At 41.6% G+C, this 17,185-nt stretch overlaps 1 protein-coding gene across 11 annotated transcripts in view; it reads right to left on the bottom strand.

Moving 5' to 3' along the window:
* The window catches only part of astn1 (astrotactin 1), a 281,049-nt gene that overhangs the window by 119,900 nt on the left and 143,964 nt on the right, over nucleotides 1–17,185 (bottom strand). For all 11 annotated transcript variants that reach the window (XM_045714659.1, XM_014190633.2, XM_014190634.2 and 8 more), the window contains one exon: nucleotides 2,679–2,783. In XM_045714659.1, coding sequence (XP_045570615.1) covers nucleotides 2,679–2,783 — 105 coding nt within the window. The remainder of the gene's footprint in view (nucleotides 1–2,678; nucleotides 2,784–17,185) is intronic.

The following is a 17,185-nucleotide window of genomic DNA, read 5'->3' as shown; positions in this document are numbered from 1 at the left end:
CAGATGCACGTGGTACCGTCAGGCGTTTGGAAATTGCTCCCAAGCATGAACCAGACTTGTGGAGGTCTACAATTTTTTTATGAGGTCTTAGCTGATTCCTTTTGATTTTCCCATGATGTCAAGCAAAGAGGCACTGAGTTTGAAGGTAGGCCTTGAAATACATCCACAGGTACACCTCCAATTGACTCAAATGTTGTCAATTAGCCTATCAGAAGCTTCTAAAGCCATGACATCATTTTCTGGAATTTTCCAAGCTGTTTAAAGGCACAGTCAACTTAGTGTATGTAAACTTTTGACCCACTGGAATTGTGATACAGTGAATTATAAGTGAAATAATCTGTCAGTAAACAATTGTTGGAAAAATTACTTGTGTCATGCACAAAGTAGATGTCCTAACCGACTTGCCAAAACTATAGTTTGTTAGCAAGATATTTGTGGAGTGGTTGAAAAACGAGATTTAATGACTCCAACCTAAGTGTTTGTAAACTTCCGACTTCAACTGTATACACTCCGGACTCCGACATTACTCATCCCTAATATTTCTATATTTCTTAATGACATTTACTTTTTTGATTAATGTCTATTGTTGTGTATTGTTAGATACTGTATTACTGCACTGTTGGAGCTAGGAACACAAGCATGTCGCTACACCTGCAATAACATCTGCTCATTCTACGATGTTAGCTAGAGCTGACTGTCTGCTTTTCATTTAACAGACAAACGTTGTTTGCTAACAAGTAATTAGCTAGCTAACTTTATCAAGTAAATCACACTCAACTCAAGGTATAGTATACTTATTAGAATTTATTTCCCAATTAATTTGGTTATCAAGCTGCTGGGTTTCCCAAGTCGTTCAGCGCTTACTGCTCAAGCCGTCTATCTCAACCAGGGCTGCACAATCCTCTGTGTGGACATCTACCGTCCTGTGGGTTTTCAGTCCAACCCTAATTTAACACACCTGATTCTACTAATTAGCTGCTCAACAAGACCCTAACTAGCTGAATCAGATATGCTAAATTTGGGTTGGACTGAAAACCTACAGGACAGTAGATCTCCAGGAAGAGGGTTGGGTAGCCCTGATAAACAAACAGCTCTGCAGTGCATCACAAACAGAATGCTTGTAATAGCCAATCACAACACTGGACTGGCCAATAGCAGGGATTTGCTTGTTCATCCAACAATCCAGTGAAAGTGATCTATCTAAGGTTTCTAGACAATCACCTGTCTTTATTAAACCCGCCCACCTGAACTCCAAACCAAAGGTGCCAAGTCTTGAGCGAGAGCAATTTTAGAAATTGAGAGCGAAAACTTGACAATGACAAGTGACTATTGCTGGTGAACAATTTAATGCATTCGAACAGAATTTTTTACACATTTGAAATATATTTCTTTTTTTACATTTCTATATGTATTTTTGATCTGTGACTGATGTTCTGCTCGCTCAAAGTCACACTTGCAAGCTCTCAAGTTTAATTTGCGCTCTCAACTGGCCTGTGCACTCGCGGGACCCGTCCTCTGCTCACTCGACCACATTTCTTCTCTCTACCCAGTGTTTGCTTGCGCAATGATGTTTAATTTTGCTTGTGCGCACCATCTTGTGTGCGTTCGACTGTTGAATCAGATTTGACACCATAGAAAGTAGCCAAAACGACTCGCGCTCATTAGAGACAAGCTTGTTGCTGCCATAAGTGATCTATCATACCATCTGGTAGTGCCTGTCTTGACTGCATCAAATCAATGAAAATAAGCTAGTTAGCTACAGTAGCCAGCTAGGTAGATAAAGTAGCCAAGCTAAGTTGGCCAGCTAGCTAACTAAAGTAGCCATGATAAGTTAGCCAGCTAGCTAACAAAAGTAGCCAAGCTAAGTTAGCCAGCTTGCTTACTAAAGTAGTGAGGCTAATTGATGCTATTTTGCTGCTCTCCCCGTCCTTGTCTAGAGGAACTCCATCCATATGAAACAACAGCCTACATGTTCATTGATCATTGTAGCATACTCCTTCCCATTTAACCAACTTATTTCCATAACTTTTATTCCATTTTGCATTGATTAGAAATCTCCCACTTAACTTGTTCCACATGGAGCCTCTGACTGTAGCGCCATTTTGATTGACCGACAATAACAACAAGCTACACGTGTAGGGTACCGGTACGTCTTTTTTATGGGGCGCACTCCTAAAAACTGTCATAAAACTATTACAATTTAGAATGTAATGGTCTATCCTTGTAAGCAATGTTGCAATGCAGACAAGTGTATTACATTTTAGACAAAGCCTTTAAAAATATATATAATAATCAAAAAACATTATACTCTCCCAAGTAATCGAATACTAACCTCCGTTTGGATATTTCAATATTCGAATAACCATTTCCATCCTTACTAAATGCCTATCAGCAGGGCCTGTCAAAATCTTTTGGTTTTGCTCTGATACAAAGCTATGTGGATGATGATAGCTTATCAGACCATGAAGGGAGGCTGTGCTAAACCATGGCTAAGTGATGCAAATGTGGAATGCTTCAGGCTAATGTAATGTGCCACATTTTGACTTAACGTACACTGTTGAAGTGTGTATGTAACTCACTGCATAGAAGATTAAGAGAACCCTGCATTTATAAAATCCTGATTAGAACTTTTAATAAATAGAACCATAAATAGAACCCTTTAACGATGAGTTGGTTACCTTGAGAGAGTACCCACTGGTTCAGTTTGACGTGGTACAGGATGGACCTCAGCCTCCATTGCTGGATGAGTGGGTACCCAGAGACCTCACTGTAGTTCACCATTCCTGTAAGAGACACAACATATCATCAGCTATGATTTTCCATTCCAGTTAACAATGCTTTGAAGCATAACATGAAAGAGGTAGATTAACATAAAAAATAACTCATGTTAAGGACAGACAATAACTTGTAATGCACATTCGCAAATAGCGACTCTCTCTTATGCAACATTCAAACAGTGGCTGTCGGTGAGAGATCATTAATTCACTTTCTGAGGGGTTGGAAAAATACTGATCCACACAAAAGACAATCATCTAATGGTATCATGCACTTTGACTTGATTACTAAACCACCAGATAACAGAATAGAGAAAAATCATTCACATTCTGCCTGACTACAGAGGCTTGACGAAAACCTTAATTGGTTAGTCCATCAAAAATGTTTTTACAGATGCCTTGCTTCTTATGGTAATGATTGACTTGGTCAGCTTGTTGCGGATAAGAACAAATCATTGATGGCAAGAAAAGCATAACAAATGTGGCTATGAAAATACATTGGGACGTGGCAACATTCATCATCCAAATCCTTTCTCCAGATGAGATGAGTCATTGCTATTCTACCTCTGGTTTCGGTGCGAGTTAAGATCCCTCACACATCACCGTATGTAGCGTTGGCACGGTGATAAATCATCTCATCTCCTATGGCAACTGTCAGCAAAGCTGAGCTGTGAAAGATATCACACCCATATCAATGTAACTTTCCCTTCATATTTTAAACATCTGGAAGATATCAAAAGCCACAACATATACTTGAAGCTTTGGGAGTTGCTACATTATCGGTCAAAACATCTGCGAGACATAAAAGAGCACATTCAGGATGTCATGGAGTAATTCACAACTGTATGAGGACATTCTGGGCCCATGTCACAAAATATCACCCTTCTAGGAGGCAACTACATGTTTCGACACCCAGAGGAGGACAGACACTGAAAGATAGATTTTATTCTACTGAAAGTACTACTGAATGAGAACTGTAGTATTGTATTGTCAATGTGGTATCCTATTGGTATTGAGTGATTAATGCCAGAACTTACCAATTCACAACTGTATGAGTACCTATCATGCTTCTGAGAGACACTGAAATATATACTTTTTGTTTCCATTACTAGTGAAATGAGAGCCGTGTTGTCCTACTGATATTGTATGGGTAATTTGTGTTCCCCTGGAAAGAACACAAATACTGTGTAGAGGATCATTGTCTTTCAGTATAAATAAGGGGTAATGCATGCACTGTATTTGTAATTCAGCTAGAGAGCCAAGTGAAAATTGTGCCGGTAACCGTTCCTTTTCAAAGCTATTCTCTGGAAATGAATCGCTTGGCAGTGGCTTGACATATTGTATGAACTTGATGAATAAGGCTCTAAATGTGATGTTCACGCATTGTCCTCACCTTGAACAACATTCATTTATCCCTTCTTATGGGAAAACGCTCCCCAAACAATATAATTCCTGGTTGTACGCGCAGTGCTGCACCGTACCCGTCCCGTTATAAAATTAATAACAAGCCAAAACATATACAGGCTATATTCTTTCTTTTCAAAGGCCTTGTCTCCATTTACCCCTTGGGTGCTCTGCTCTCGTTGTCTGACAGAATGATTCATATGACTGAACTTAACAGTCTCTACCTAGCAAACCAAAATTGGTTCTGTGAAAGTTCCCAGAACATTCGTCAGGTCACAGCAAATGGTCTCATAACACAAAAAGTGTCCAGTCGTGCTGATGATTATAGAACATTTGTATGAAACATTCACCTGATGTTGCAAAAATGTTCCTAGAATCTGTTATGTAAAGGTTCCCAGAATGTTTCATTAGGTTGTGGGAAGTCTGGTGAGAACATTGTGGGGACATCACAAAAGATATGTTCACAAAACACAAAAACTGTCGTTGTTCAGATGGTTCTACAATGTTTTTTTTTAAGGTGCAAAAAACAATCTGATGTCGCAAGAACGTTTCCAGAACAAATTTCAAATCAAACTATTTGTCACATGCTTCGTAAAAAATAGGTGTAGACTAACATTGAAATGCTTACTTACAGGCCCTTCCCAACAATTCAAGGAGAAAGAAAAGAGAAATAATAGAAAAGTAAAACACGCAACAATAAATACATACTGAGTAACAATAACTTGGCTATATATACGGGGTACAAGTACTGAGTCGATGCGCAGGGTACGAGGTAATTGAGGTAGATATGTACATACATATAACTAGGAATAAAGTGACAGTAGCAGTAGCAGCAGCTTATGTGACAAGTCCAAATAGTTTGTGCAAAAAGGGTCATTGCAGATAGTCCGGGTAGCTATTTGGTTAACTATGTAACCCTTTCCTGCAGTCAATGACCAAAAGTGCCCTCTTTGGCCTCATGAGTGGAATGTTATTAATATTTTTCATAATTCTATAATTCATTAAATAAAAAACGAAAATCCGGTGTATTAACATACACTAGAATGAACATAGATTGAAGAGAGAAAGAGAAAATACACAAATCAAGGACTAGGAAGCAGAGGAGATCCGAATATCAAACCCAATATGTAATCATGATGGAGCTAAGATCTAATACCCTGAGGGCACTTTAAATCTCTGTGCCACCACGGCCAAATCTTTTTCTAGAATCTTCTCTCAGGAAAATTCATAGCGACAACCACAGGTGGAAGATATCTTATGGCTCATAGAACCCCATTAACTATGGGACCCCATGTTCCATTTCACTCTTGGATAAGTAAAAGAATGAATGACTGAGGGAAGATGTGGAACACTGGGAATTACCAGGCTGACACCCCTCCACTAATCTAATGGCAAACTCAATGTGCGTCCCAAATGAACCCTATTTTCTATATAGTGCACTACTTTAGACCAGATTCCCCATATGGTGCACTATGTAGGGAATTAGGGTGTCATTTGTGACACATCCGAACAGTAATATAGCAGCAGAGCCCCACTCTTTCTCAGGATACTGACAAGAGAACTAAAGCCTATAGGAGGAGCAAAATGTTAGCTCTTGAAAAGATGTATGGAATGGCTGTACATAATGCCTCAATAATCCAATGGCAAAGTTAATGGTAGAAAATGATCATATAAAGTATATTCAGAAAGTAGACCCCTTTTCTCTGTCATTAATCTACAAACAATACCCCATAAAGACAGAGCAAAAACAGTTTTGAAAGTTTAGCAAATAAAAATACTGGAAATACCACATTTACATAAGCATTCAAACCCTTTACTCAGTACTTTGTTGAAACACTTTTGGCAGCGATTACAGCCTCGAGTCTTCTTGAGTATGACGCTACAAGTTTGGTGCACCTGTATTTGGGGAGTTTCTCCCATTCTTCCCTGCAGATCCTCTCAAGCTCTGTCAGGTTGGATGGGGAGCGTCGCTACAGCGATTTTGAGGTCTCTCCAGAGATGTTCGATCGGATTCAAGTCCGGGCTCCGGCTGGGCCACTCAAGGACATTCAGAAGCCACTCCTGTGTTGTCTTGGCTGTGTGCTTAGGGTCATTGTCCTGTTGGAAGGTGAACCTTCACCCCAGTCTGAGGTTCTGAGCGCTATAGAGCAGGTTTTCACCAAGGATCTCTCTATACTTTGCTCTGTTCATATTTCCCTTGATCCTGACTAGTCTCCCAGTCCCTGCCTCTGAAAATCATACCCACAGCATGATGCTGCCTCGACAATGCTTCACCGTAGGAATGGTGCCAAGTGTCCTCCAGACATGGCGCTTGGCATTCAGGCCAAATCTTTTAATTTGTATTTTTTTATTTAACTAGGCAAGTTAGTTAAAAACAATTCTTATTTTACAATGACGGCCTACCCCAGCCAAATCCGGACGACGCTCGGCTAATTGTGCACCGCCCTGTGGGACTCCCAGTCAAGGACTGTCATAGGTTTCGATGAAAGGTGACCAAAACGCAGCGGGTATAGTGCTCATCTTCGTAATTTATTAAAAAGAGAGTGAACACTTAAACGAAAACAACAAACCGACAATCAACAGTTCTGCAAGGTACACAGACTGTACAGAAAGCAACCACCCACAAACCTAAAGGAAAAACCAGGCTGCCTAAGTATGGCTTCCAATCAGAGACAATGAAAGACACCTGCCTCTGATTGCAAACCATACTCGGCCACACATAGAAAAATGAACATAGAAAAAGAAAACTAGAACATATCCCCTGGAAACAAACAAACCCCAAAACACACAGAAACAACACCCCCTGCCACGCCCTGACCATACTACAATGACAAATGACCCCTTTACTGGTCAGGACGTGACAGTACCCCCCCCCCCCAAAGGTGCAGACCCCGACTGCACCTCCAAAACAAAAAAACCCACAAAACCAACCCCAAACCTAAAGGGAAGGGAGGGTGGCCACCGTGCTACACACCCCCTTCGCCAATCCTCCCACTACGGAGGTGGCTCTGGCTCTGGGCGTAGCTCCCGTTCAGAAGACTCTGGGCTGAGAAGCGTCGCTGGAGGCCCCGCGCTGAGAGGCGTCGCTGGAGGTCCCGGCCTGAGAGGCGTCGCTGGAGGCTCCGGGCTGAGGAACGTCACTGGAGGCTCCTGACTGGGGAGCGTCGCTGGAGCCTCCTGACTGGGGAGCGTCGCTGGAGGCTCCGGGCTGAGGAGCGTCGCTGGAGGCTCCGGCCTGAGGAGCGTCGCTGGAGGCTCCGGCCTGAGGAACGTCGCTGGAGGCTCCGGCCTGAGGAGCGTCGCTGGAGGCTCCGGCCTGAGGAGCGTCGCTGGACGGAGAGTGCGCGGAGCAGGCACAGGACGTACTGGGCCTTGGAGGCGCACTGGAGGTCTGGCGCTCAGGGCTGGCACAACCCATCCCGGCCCGATGCTGACTATAGCCCGGCAAAGGCGGAGCGCTGGCACCGGACGAACTGGGCTGTGCTGGGGAATGCGGGGCACCGTACATGGAGCAGGTGTAGGATATCCTGGGCCCAGGATTCTCCCTGGAGGTCTGACACTTACAGCCAGCATAACCCGTCCTGGCTCAATGCTCACTCTCGCCCGGCAAGGGCGAAGCGCTGGCACAGGATGAACTGGCCTGTGCTGGGGAATGCAGGGTATCGTGCGTGGAGCAGGCGTGGGATATCCTGGGCCGAGGAGTCGCACTGGAGGCCAGATACGCTGCGCCAGCGCACTTTTTCCTGGCTGCCGGCTGGCTGCCGCATGACAACGTTGCGGAGCCTGTATCGACCGCACTGGGCTCTGAGTGCATATGGGCGACATAGTGCGCCTACCTCCATACTGCCTAGCTCCTCCCTCTATGTGTCTGCTCCATCGTGTGCTCTCCACCAGTCCCTTTCTCCGGAATCCAGCGTCATCATCCTCTCTTGACTCCTCGACTGGCTCTGGTTTCCTCCATGGCTCCCTCCGAATAGCCCGGGAAGTTAGGTCAGGGTTCCCTCCTGACCTAGCAATACTCCCCTTATGCCCCCTTAAAACATTTGTGGGGCTGCCTCTCCACCTCCTGAATATGAGGATAAGACGCCTCGTACCTCCATCGTTCCCTCTTCGCTTCCTCCAGCTTCTCCTTCGGGGCGCTGGTACTCCCCAGCCTGGCTCCATGGACCCTTTCCATCGAGGATCTCCTCCCACGTCCACGACTCGAGATACCTCCTCTCCAGCTCCTTACCCCGCTGCTTGGTCTTCTTTTGGTGGGTGGTTCTGTCATAGGCGTCAATGAAAGGTGACCAAAACGCAGCGGGTATAGTGCTCATCTTCGTAATTTATTAAAGAGAGTGAACACTTAAACAAAAACAACAAACCGACAATCAACAGTTCTGCAAGGTACACAGACTATACAGAAAGCAACCACCCACAAACCCAAAGGAAAAACCAGGCTGCCTAAGTATGGCTTCCAATCAGAGACAACGAAAGACACCTGCCTCTGATTGGAAACCATACTCGGCCACACATAGGAAAATGAACATAGAAAAAGAAAACTAGAACATATCCCCTGGAAACAAACAAACCCCAAAACACACAGAAACAACACCCCCTGCCACGCCCTGACCATACTACAATGACAAATGACCCCTATACTGGTCAGGACGTGACAAGGCTGGTTGTGATACAGCCTGGAACCAAACCAGGGTCTGTAGTGACGCCTCTAGCAATAAGATGCAGTTCCTTATACCGCTGCGCCACTCGGGAGCCCAAACTAAAATCATAGTTTTATCAGACCAGAGAATCTTGTTTCTCATAGTCAGAGTTTTTAGGTAACTTTTGGCAAACTACAAGTGGGCTGTCATGTGCCTTTTACTGAGGAGTGGCTTCTGTCTGGCCACTCTACCATAAATGCCTGATTGGTGGAGTTCTGCAGAGATTGTTGTCCTTCTGGAAGGTTCTCCCATCTCCACAGAGGAACTCTGGAGCTTGGTCAGAGTGACCATTGGGTTCTTGGTCACCTCCCTGACCAACGGACAATTCCTTCGACCTCATGGCTTGGTTTTTGCTCTGACATGCACTGTCAACTGTGGGAGCTTATATAGACCGGTATGTGCCTTTCCAAATCATGTCCAATCAATTGAATTTACCACAGGTGGACTCCAATGAATTTGCTGAAACACCTCAAGGTTGATTAATTGAAACAGGATGCACCGGAGCTCAATTTCGAGTCACATAGCAAATGGTCTCAATACCTACAGTTGAAGTCGGAAGTTTACATACAACTTAGCCAATTACATTTAAAGTCAGTTTTTCACTATTCCTGACATTTAATCCTAGTAAAAATTCCCTGTCTTAGATCAGTTAGGATCCCCACTTTATTTTAAGAATGTGAAATGTTAGAATAATAGTAGAGAGATTGATTTATTTCAGCTTTTATTTCTTTCATCACATTCCCAGTGGGTCAGAAGTTTACATACACTCAATTAGTATTTGGTAGCATTGCCTTTAAATTGTTTAACTTGGGCCAAACGTTTCGGGTAGCCTTCCACAAGCTTCCCACAATAAGTTGGGTGAATTTTGGCCCATTCCTCCTGACAGAGCTGGCGTAACTGAGTCAGGTTTGTAGGCCTCCTTGCTCGCACACAGTTTTTCAGTTCTGCCCACACATTTTCTATAGGATTGAGGTCAGGGCTTAGTGATGGCCACTCCAATACCTTGCCTTTGTTGTCCTTAAGCCATTTTGCCACAACTTTGGAAGTACGCTTGGGGTCATTGTCCATTTGGCAGACCCATTTGCGACCAAGCTTTAACTTCCTGACTGATGTCTTGAGATGAAGCTTCAAAATATCCACATATTTTTCCATCCTAATGAAGCCATCTATTTTGTGAAGTGCACCAGTCCCTCCTGCAGCAAAGCACCCCCACAAGATGATGCTGCCACCCCCATGCATCACCGTTGGGATGGTGTTCTTCGGCTTGCAAGCAACCCCTTTTTCCTCCAAACATAACGATGGTTATTATGGCCAAACAGTTCTATTTTTGTTTCATCAGACCAGAGGATATTTCTCCAAAAAGTACGATCTTTTTCCCCATGTGCAGTTGCAAACCGTAGTCTGGCTTTTTTATGGCAGTTTTGGAGCAGTGGCTTCTTCCTTGCGTGCGGCCTTCCAGGTTATGTCGATATAGGACTCGTTATACTGTGGATATAGATACTTTTGTACCTGTTTCCTCCAGCATCTTCACAAGGTCCTTTGCTGTTGTTCTGGGATTGATTTACACTTTTCGCACCAGAGTACGTTCATCTCTAGGAGACAGAACGCGTCTCCTTCCTGATCGGTATGACGGTTGCGTGGTCCCATGGTGTTTATACTTGCGTACTATTGCATGTACAGATGAACTTGGTACCTTCAGGCGTTTGGAAATTGCTCCCAAGGATGAACCAGACTTGTGGAGGTTTAAAAAAAAATTCTGAGGTCTTGGCTGATTTCTTTTGATTTTCCCATGATGTCAAGCAGAAGCTTCTAAAGCGATTACATCATTTTCTGGAATTTTCCAAGCTGTTTGAAGGCACAGTCAACTTAGTGTATGTAAACTTCTGACCCACTGGAATTGTGATACAGTGAATTAATACATGAAATAATCTGTCTGTAAACAATTGTTGGAATTTTTTTTTTTTTTATTTGTAATAAATTTGCAACCATTTCTCACATTGTTATTATGGGCTATTGTCAAGTGTTCTGAATACTTTCCGAATGCACTGAATGTTATTGGAATAAATCACTAGGACTACCACTCATCTCTCCTTGACCGAGTCTTCTCATATGAATAATTTTCATTGCTCCTCAATACATAAGTCTAATGTCATCAGTTGAAAGGCTCTCATACAGTATTGCATAAGTGGTGCCCTCTCTTCCATAACCATATTCATTACAAAGCATACTCTACACCACAGCATCCATAGTACACCTAGGTAATATTGAAAACAATATATCCATATTTCTAAAATGTATTCTTTAAGAGGTACGTGGAGATGCACAATTTGTTTGCTAATTGAAACAAGAAAGGCTATTTGGATAGTTTGCATAATGTACTGCAATCAATTCAAATCATATCGAAAAGATAAACGGATGTTAATGCATTTGTTACTCAAAAAGTCAGATATGCAGAACAGGTTATGTGATAAGTTCAGGATAATCATCCTCTTGAGGATACAATCCCGATAACGGGATTGGTTGGACAACAACCAGTGAGATAGCACGGCGCGATATTCAAAACAAAATAATCTCAAAATTAAAATTCAAGTATTATACGGCATTTTAAAGATACTCTACTCGTTAATCCAATCACATTGTCCGATTTCAAAAAGGCTTTACGGTGAAAGAAAAACATTAGATTATTTTAGCATAGCACCTAAGCAAAAAAAAGAAAAGCCATTTTCCAAGCACGATAGCCATCACAAAACCAGATATACAGCTAAAATTAAGCACTAACCTTTGACAATCTTCATCAGATGACACTCCTAGGACATCATGTTAGACAATACATGCATTTTTTGTTCGATCAAGTTTATATTTATATCCAAAAACCAAATTTTTACATTGGCACGTGACGTTCAGAAAATGTTTTCTCCCCATAACTTCCAGTGAATAGGCACATTTAATTTATGGAAGAACTCATAAACGTTGAAAAAATGTATAACAATTATTAAAAAAATTAGAGATAATCTACTCCTTTATGCAACCACTTTGTCAGATTTCAAAATAACGTTACGGAAAAAGCACATTGTTCAACATTCTTCAATGCTAAGCTATTCAGTTAGCCTACTTCCACGGCGTCGACAAATCTCTAACAATATGTTCGAAATATTTACTTACCTTTGCTGATCTTTGGCGGAATGCACTCGGATGGGCACCCACTTCCACAAGAAATGTTCATTTGTTCTGCAAAGTCCATCATTTATGTCCAAATACGTCTATTTTGTTGACCCAACCGGAACACTTTACAATGCCATGTGGCGTGGACGCAAATCCATAGACGAAATGTTCAAAGTTCCATTACCGTTTGTAGAAACACGTCAAACGATGTTTACAATCAATCCTTTAGGGTCTTTTTTTACGTAAAATTGCGATAATTTTACAACCGGGCAATAGCTATTCATCCCAGAAGAAAAATATAAAACGATGACGTCACGTGCATGCGCATCATAAGACACCTCTCCTCAGACTGGCCAATGATTGACTGAGCAAAAATGATCTGCCCGGTAACAGCTGACGGTTGAAACCAGTTCCTAAAGATTGTTGACAGCCAATGGAAGAGTTAGGAGGTGTAACATAAATCCTATGTCACTGTAGTTTTTCAAGGGATTCAAAACAAAAACTACATTTCTAAATTCTCCCACTTCCTGATTAGATTTTTCTCAGGTTTTTTGCCTGCCATAGGAGTTCTGTTATACTCACAGACACCATTCAAACAGTTTTAGAAACTTCCGAGTGTTTTCTATTCAAATCTACTAATTATATGCATATTCTATTTTCTGGGCCAGAGTAGTAACCTGTTTAAATTAGGTACGTTTTTCATCCGGCCGTGAAAATACTGCCCCCTAGCCCCTAGAGGTTTACGTTTAAGATTAAGGTAAAGTTGACCAACATGGAAGGTTATTTGTTAGACCACTGCAACTGAAGATATTCTGAACACTAGCTTTCCACTCTTCACTCAAGTTTTGATTGTAGATGGGCCAAAGTAACAAACCTGGTAGGAGACCTTGAAGCACCATAAAAGGAATGAAACATTGAAACTACAACAGTAGGAACTTCCTACATTTAAAGAATCTAACTAATTGAGGCCATTCATCAATCAGCATCAAAGACTTTAATTAACGAGGCAGATGCTGCTCATACTGAGGCTGCATCCCAAATGGCATCCTATTCCCTATATAGTGCACTACTTTTGACCAGAGCCCTGGTCAAATGTAGCTCACTAAATAGAAAATAAGGTGGCATTTGGAACGGAACCTGAGTTTCTTAAAAAAATTCAAGGTGACATCCTTTCCATTTTAGCATTGCTGAAGGTAATATAGGAACTGTCAGTGTATCATAAACTATCTCCCAGGTACCTCTGTGCTTTAGTGGTCACTAGGCCATATGCTGCAGCTTTAATTGAGAGGGACATGGGGAGAAGGGACTCTGTGTCACAGTATGAATCACTGCAATTCTGCTTACGTCAATGATCAAACCACCAACCACCAGTTCAGTTTGTACTTAGCCCACCAAAGACTTTCCAAATAAGTATTTGTAGCCTACTATAATCCTGACACTAGAAATAAACAACCGTCTCTAACTAGACTGTAGTGTCAGTCAGTTTACACTTCTGAGAAATGATTTCCCTGTGTTCTCTCACGTCTTACAGAAACTGAGATCAATGTCGGTGTCTCCTCAGAGGAGGCCTGTAGATCCCAGAGGAACAGGTGCTCATCATGATGGCAATCTTTGTGAGGGGCCACCCTTAAGGTCCCTGCTCCCATGCTGGGCCCCCACTATATTAATTATCACATCTAATGCTGTCAGTTAACTAATTGACGTTTACCGCAGGAAATGAGTCAAGCAATTCTATGTGATTAATCAATGTCAAAGAACAAATTAAACCCCAAATGTGATTAACATTGAGGGCTGCATCCAAATGTGAATTTTAATGGAGCTTGGCTTTTTCATGTACGCCAGAAATTAAGTTTTACTACTCACAGGTATAACACGTATTTATACAATGCTGTTGTCATGGAAATATATCCATGTAACTATACACCAGGGATCATCAACTAGATTCAGATTTTTTCTTGAGCGGATGGTTGGGGGGCAGGAACATAATTACGAATAATTTGTAGACTGCAAATACATTGACCGCAAGAAGCCCCAAAAAATCGAATGTTTGCCTTACATTTGTATATGATCACGTGTCTCTCTATTATGCGTGGGAATACTTGGGAACAGATTTATTAAATTAAAATCACTTGGAGCTGATTTCCTGGTGTTTTTACAGACTTTTATGTCCAACAAAAAACAAAGAAATACTAACGTTTTTTTGTTTTTTTGCTCAGAAAACTTGGGGGGCCAAATGAACCGCGGGCCAAATTCGACCTGTGGGCCGCTAGTTGGGGAACCCTGCTATACTCCTACTACTAGTAGATTACTGCAGAAACGTGACCTTTTAACCTTTTTACCCGTGAGTTCCATATATCTCTAACGTGAGTTCCATATATCTCTAAAGGTCGCCCTAGTGCGAGTTTTTTCATGCACGGATGTCAGAATGCACTCACTGTCCCAAAATGTGATTGTTACGCAACAGGAAAGTTAACCAGCGCTGCCCTCAAACCTGCTAATTATCTATAGGCTATGTTTCAACTTGTCAATTTCAAATTAATTTCTAACAACTTTATTTTCTAACAGTTTGAATTAAGGTGTGTTCCGCCTCCTCATTAATTCATATACGAAGTAGCCCATTTCAATGTTGCGGACAATTTATGTTTGAGGCTTTACTGAGCCGGACAAACTTCTCTCTTCAATGAGAGGCCAAGCACTTCGCCAGTGCTTGGCTGAAAAGTTGCCAAACTAAGTTAATATTTTTCAGGCAATGGGCGCAGCCATCTTTGACTTTGACTTTGTTTATTTGCGCCTAATAGTGAATGGCATTGTGGGATACGGGAGCTTTTGCTTGTCAAACAAAAACAAACATGGCTGCCATCATAAAGAATTTAGCTGAATCTCTTTCTAAACAATATTACATTTCTCCCTTGTGCTCACCTGAGATGTGATACGTTGTAAACAAGTCTAGCTGTTAGGTCGCTAACTTGTTATTTAGACTGGTTTATGGAATGAGTTTGGCTGTGGATGTGTTCCGTGTGATGTTTGGATGACAAAGTTCACATTTATCTTTTACAATAAAAGGTGAAATTGAGGAATAAAGTTGTGAAGACCTTTAATTCCTATCAGTACAAAACATTTTTGTCAGATGCTTTTCAGACAACATTGCTGTTTAGACGTGTTTGGTGCATCATACGTTCTGTTGCTACAGTACCAATCACATATTTGCGATGGTACGCTGCAGGGAACACTCAACAATGATCACAAATTACGTGATCGTACGCGTCAAAGGGTTAATAATATCAATGGTTTCAGTTTATCTTTAAGAGTAATACACATTATTTTTATTCAAAGGTAAAACTAATTAGGTGGGTCACCTTAGGTGCATATATTTGTCCTAGTTCACATATGTACAAGTGTGTATTATAAACATGTATGAATTGAAAATGTGTTTTTGCATATCCCAATTGCCCCTGACACACCCTCAGAGAGTGGGGTCATGACCAGCCATTATCAACCGAGACCCAGGAGCAATTAGGGTTAAGTGCTCATAGACAGATTGCCCACCTTGTCAGCTCGGCGATTCAAACAACATTTTCTTTTTACATTTTAGTAATTTAGCAGACACTCTTATCTAAATCGACTTAGAGGAGCAATTAGGGTTGCTCAAGATTTTTCATCTGGTCGTCTCAGGATTCAAACCAGCGACCATTCAGTTACTGGTCCAACGCTCTTAACAGCTAGGCTGCCTGCTGCCCTAGTAAAAGGTGGATATGTACTCCATAAAGTATATATTTGCTGAACAGGAAAAAAACGCAAATTGGCTAATTCCGTTAATTGTGAAAAGAAAATATATGTTGTAGCATGTGAATGCATGAGCAAGCCTGAGTCTGATTCCATATTAACATAGCAATTATCTTTGAAGCTAGGGAACAAGCTCAGCTTGTGTAGTAAAACTAGTTAACTTTATATACCAGTCTGTAAATTCAAATTGCCTTGGCAAGTAAACAATTACTGTAACTGTGCAGCCAATTAATAGCACATGAGGAGTGGAGAGAGATAGAGAGAGGAGGATCCTTTTAGAATGTTAAACATGGCTCCCCTAAGTGTGACACAATTAGGTTTGTACATGGAAAACAGACAATAATGTAATTTTGTGGAATGTTAGTATATCTTAACTTAACCTTTGTTGCTAAAAATCAACTGCTTCTTTTCACATATAATCGCATATATTAAGAAAAAAAAGGGCGTCAGGTAGCCTAGCGGTTAAGAGCGTTGGACCAGTAACTGAAAGGTAGCTGGTTAGAATCCCTGAGCCGACTAGGTGAAACATCTGCCAATATGCCCTTGAGCAAGGCACTTACCTATAATTGCTCCTGTAAATCGCTCTGGATAAGAGATTCTGCTAAATACTTAAATGTAATGTAAGAAAACTCAATGTCTCACCTATTCCACACTCACTTAAATAAAATGACACTGGCTTCAAGGTTTTAGACAAATTGCCTGTCAGTCAAAACAACACTTACTGTCACTCTCATCATTTGTCAGGCTAATGCAGCTATGATAAGCCACAATGAAATTCCGAATAAGCTACCCGACCTGACTGGAGTGTTACAATGTATGTTTTAGTGATTTATTAAAACTTTTTCAACTTAATTATAGAGATGGCATTTATTGGTAAATAAAATTTAAAAAAAATTAAAAAAGGACTGATGCAAATAAACTGAGCCACAGAATGGTTCTGTGGGAAAAGGAAATAGTCAAAACATCTACTGAAAACAGGCACAAAACCGGTAAGTAAGGTAAGTAAGCTGACAGGAGCTGCTCATGGGTCCTGAACCTCCCAGTAGGGAACTGCAGCAGACCAGAATGCTATTAACACTGCAGGTCAAACCATGGCCAGCCAAGGAATGACCAGATAATATGGAAACCTACTCTGCCAGCTCAGGAACCCGCTTGACATGAGAGGGGGAAACAGTCAGGTTAGAAGCCCAGTAGCAGACACTGGAAATTTAAAAATGCCATTTTAAAGGCTGAAATGCAAGAGTCTAAAAACACAAAATTATTCATTAGACAGCTTTACTCTAAAGATATACCCAGACACAGAATCATATTCTATAAACTGATACAGTAATAGTTATATGGGGAGGTGAAACTGAAATGCAT

Source organism: Salmo salar, chromosome ssa03 (assembly GCF_905237065.1).
Source record: "Salmo salar chromosome ssa03, Ssal_v3.1, whole genome shotgun sequence".
Classification (NCBI taxonomy): Eukaryota; Metazoa; Chordata; class Actinopteri; order Salmoniformes; family Salmonidae; genus Salmo; species Salmo salar.
The sequence above is the reverse complement of the archived record's forward strand: the minus strand, read 5'-3'. Positions and strand labels throughout refer to the sequence as shown.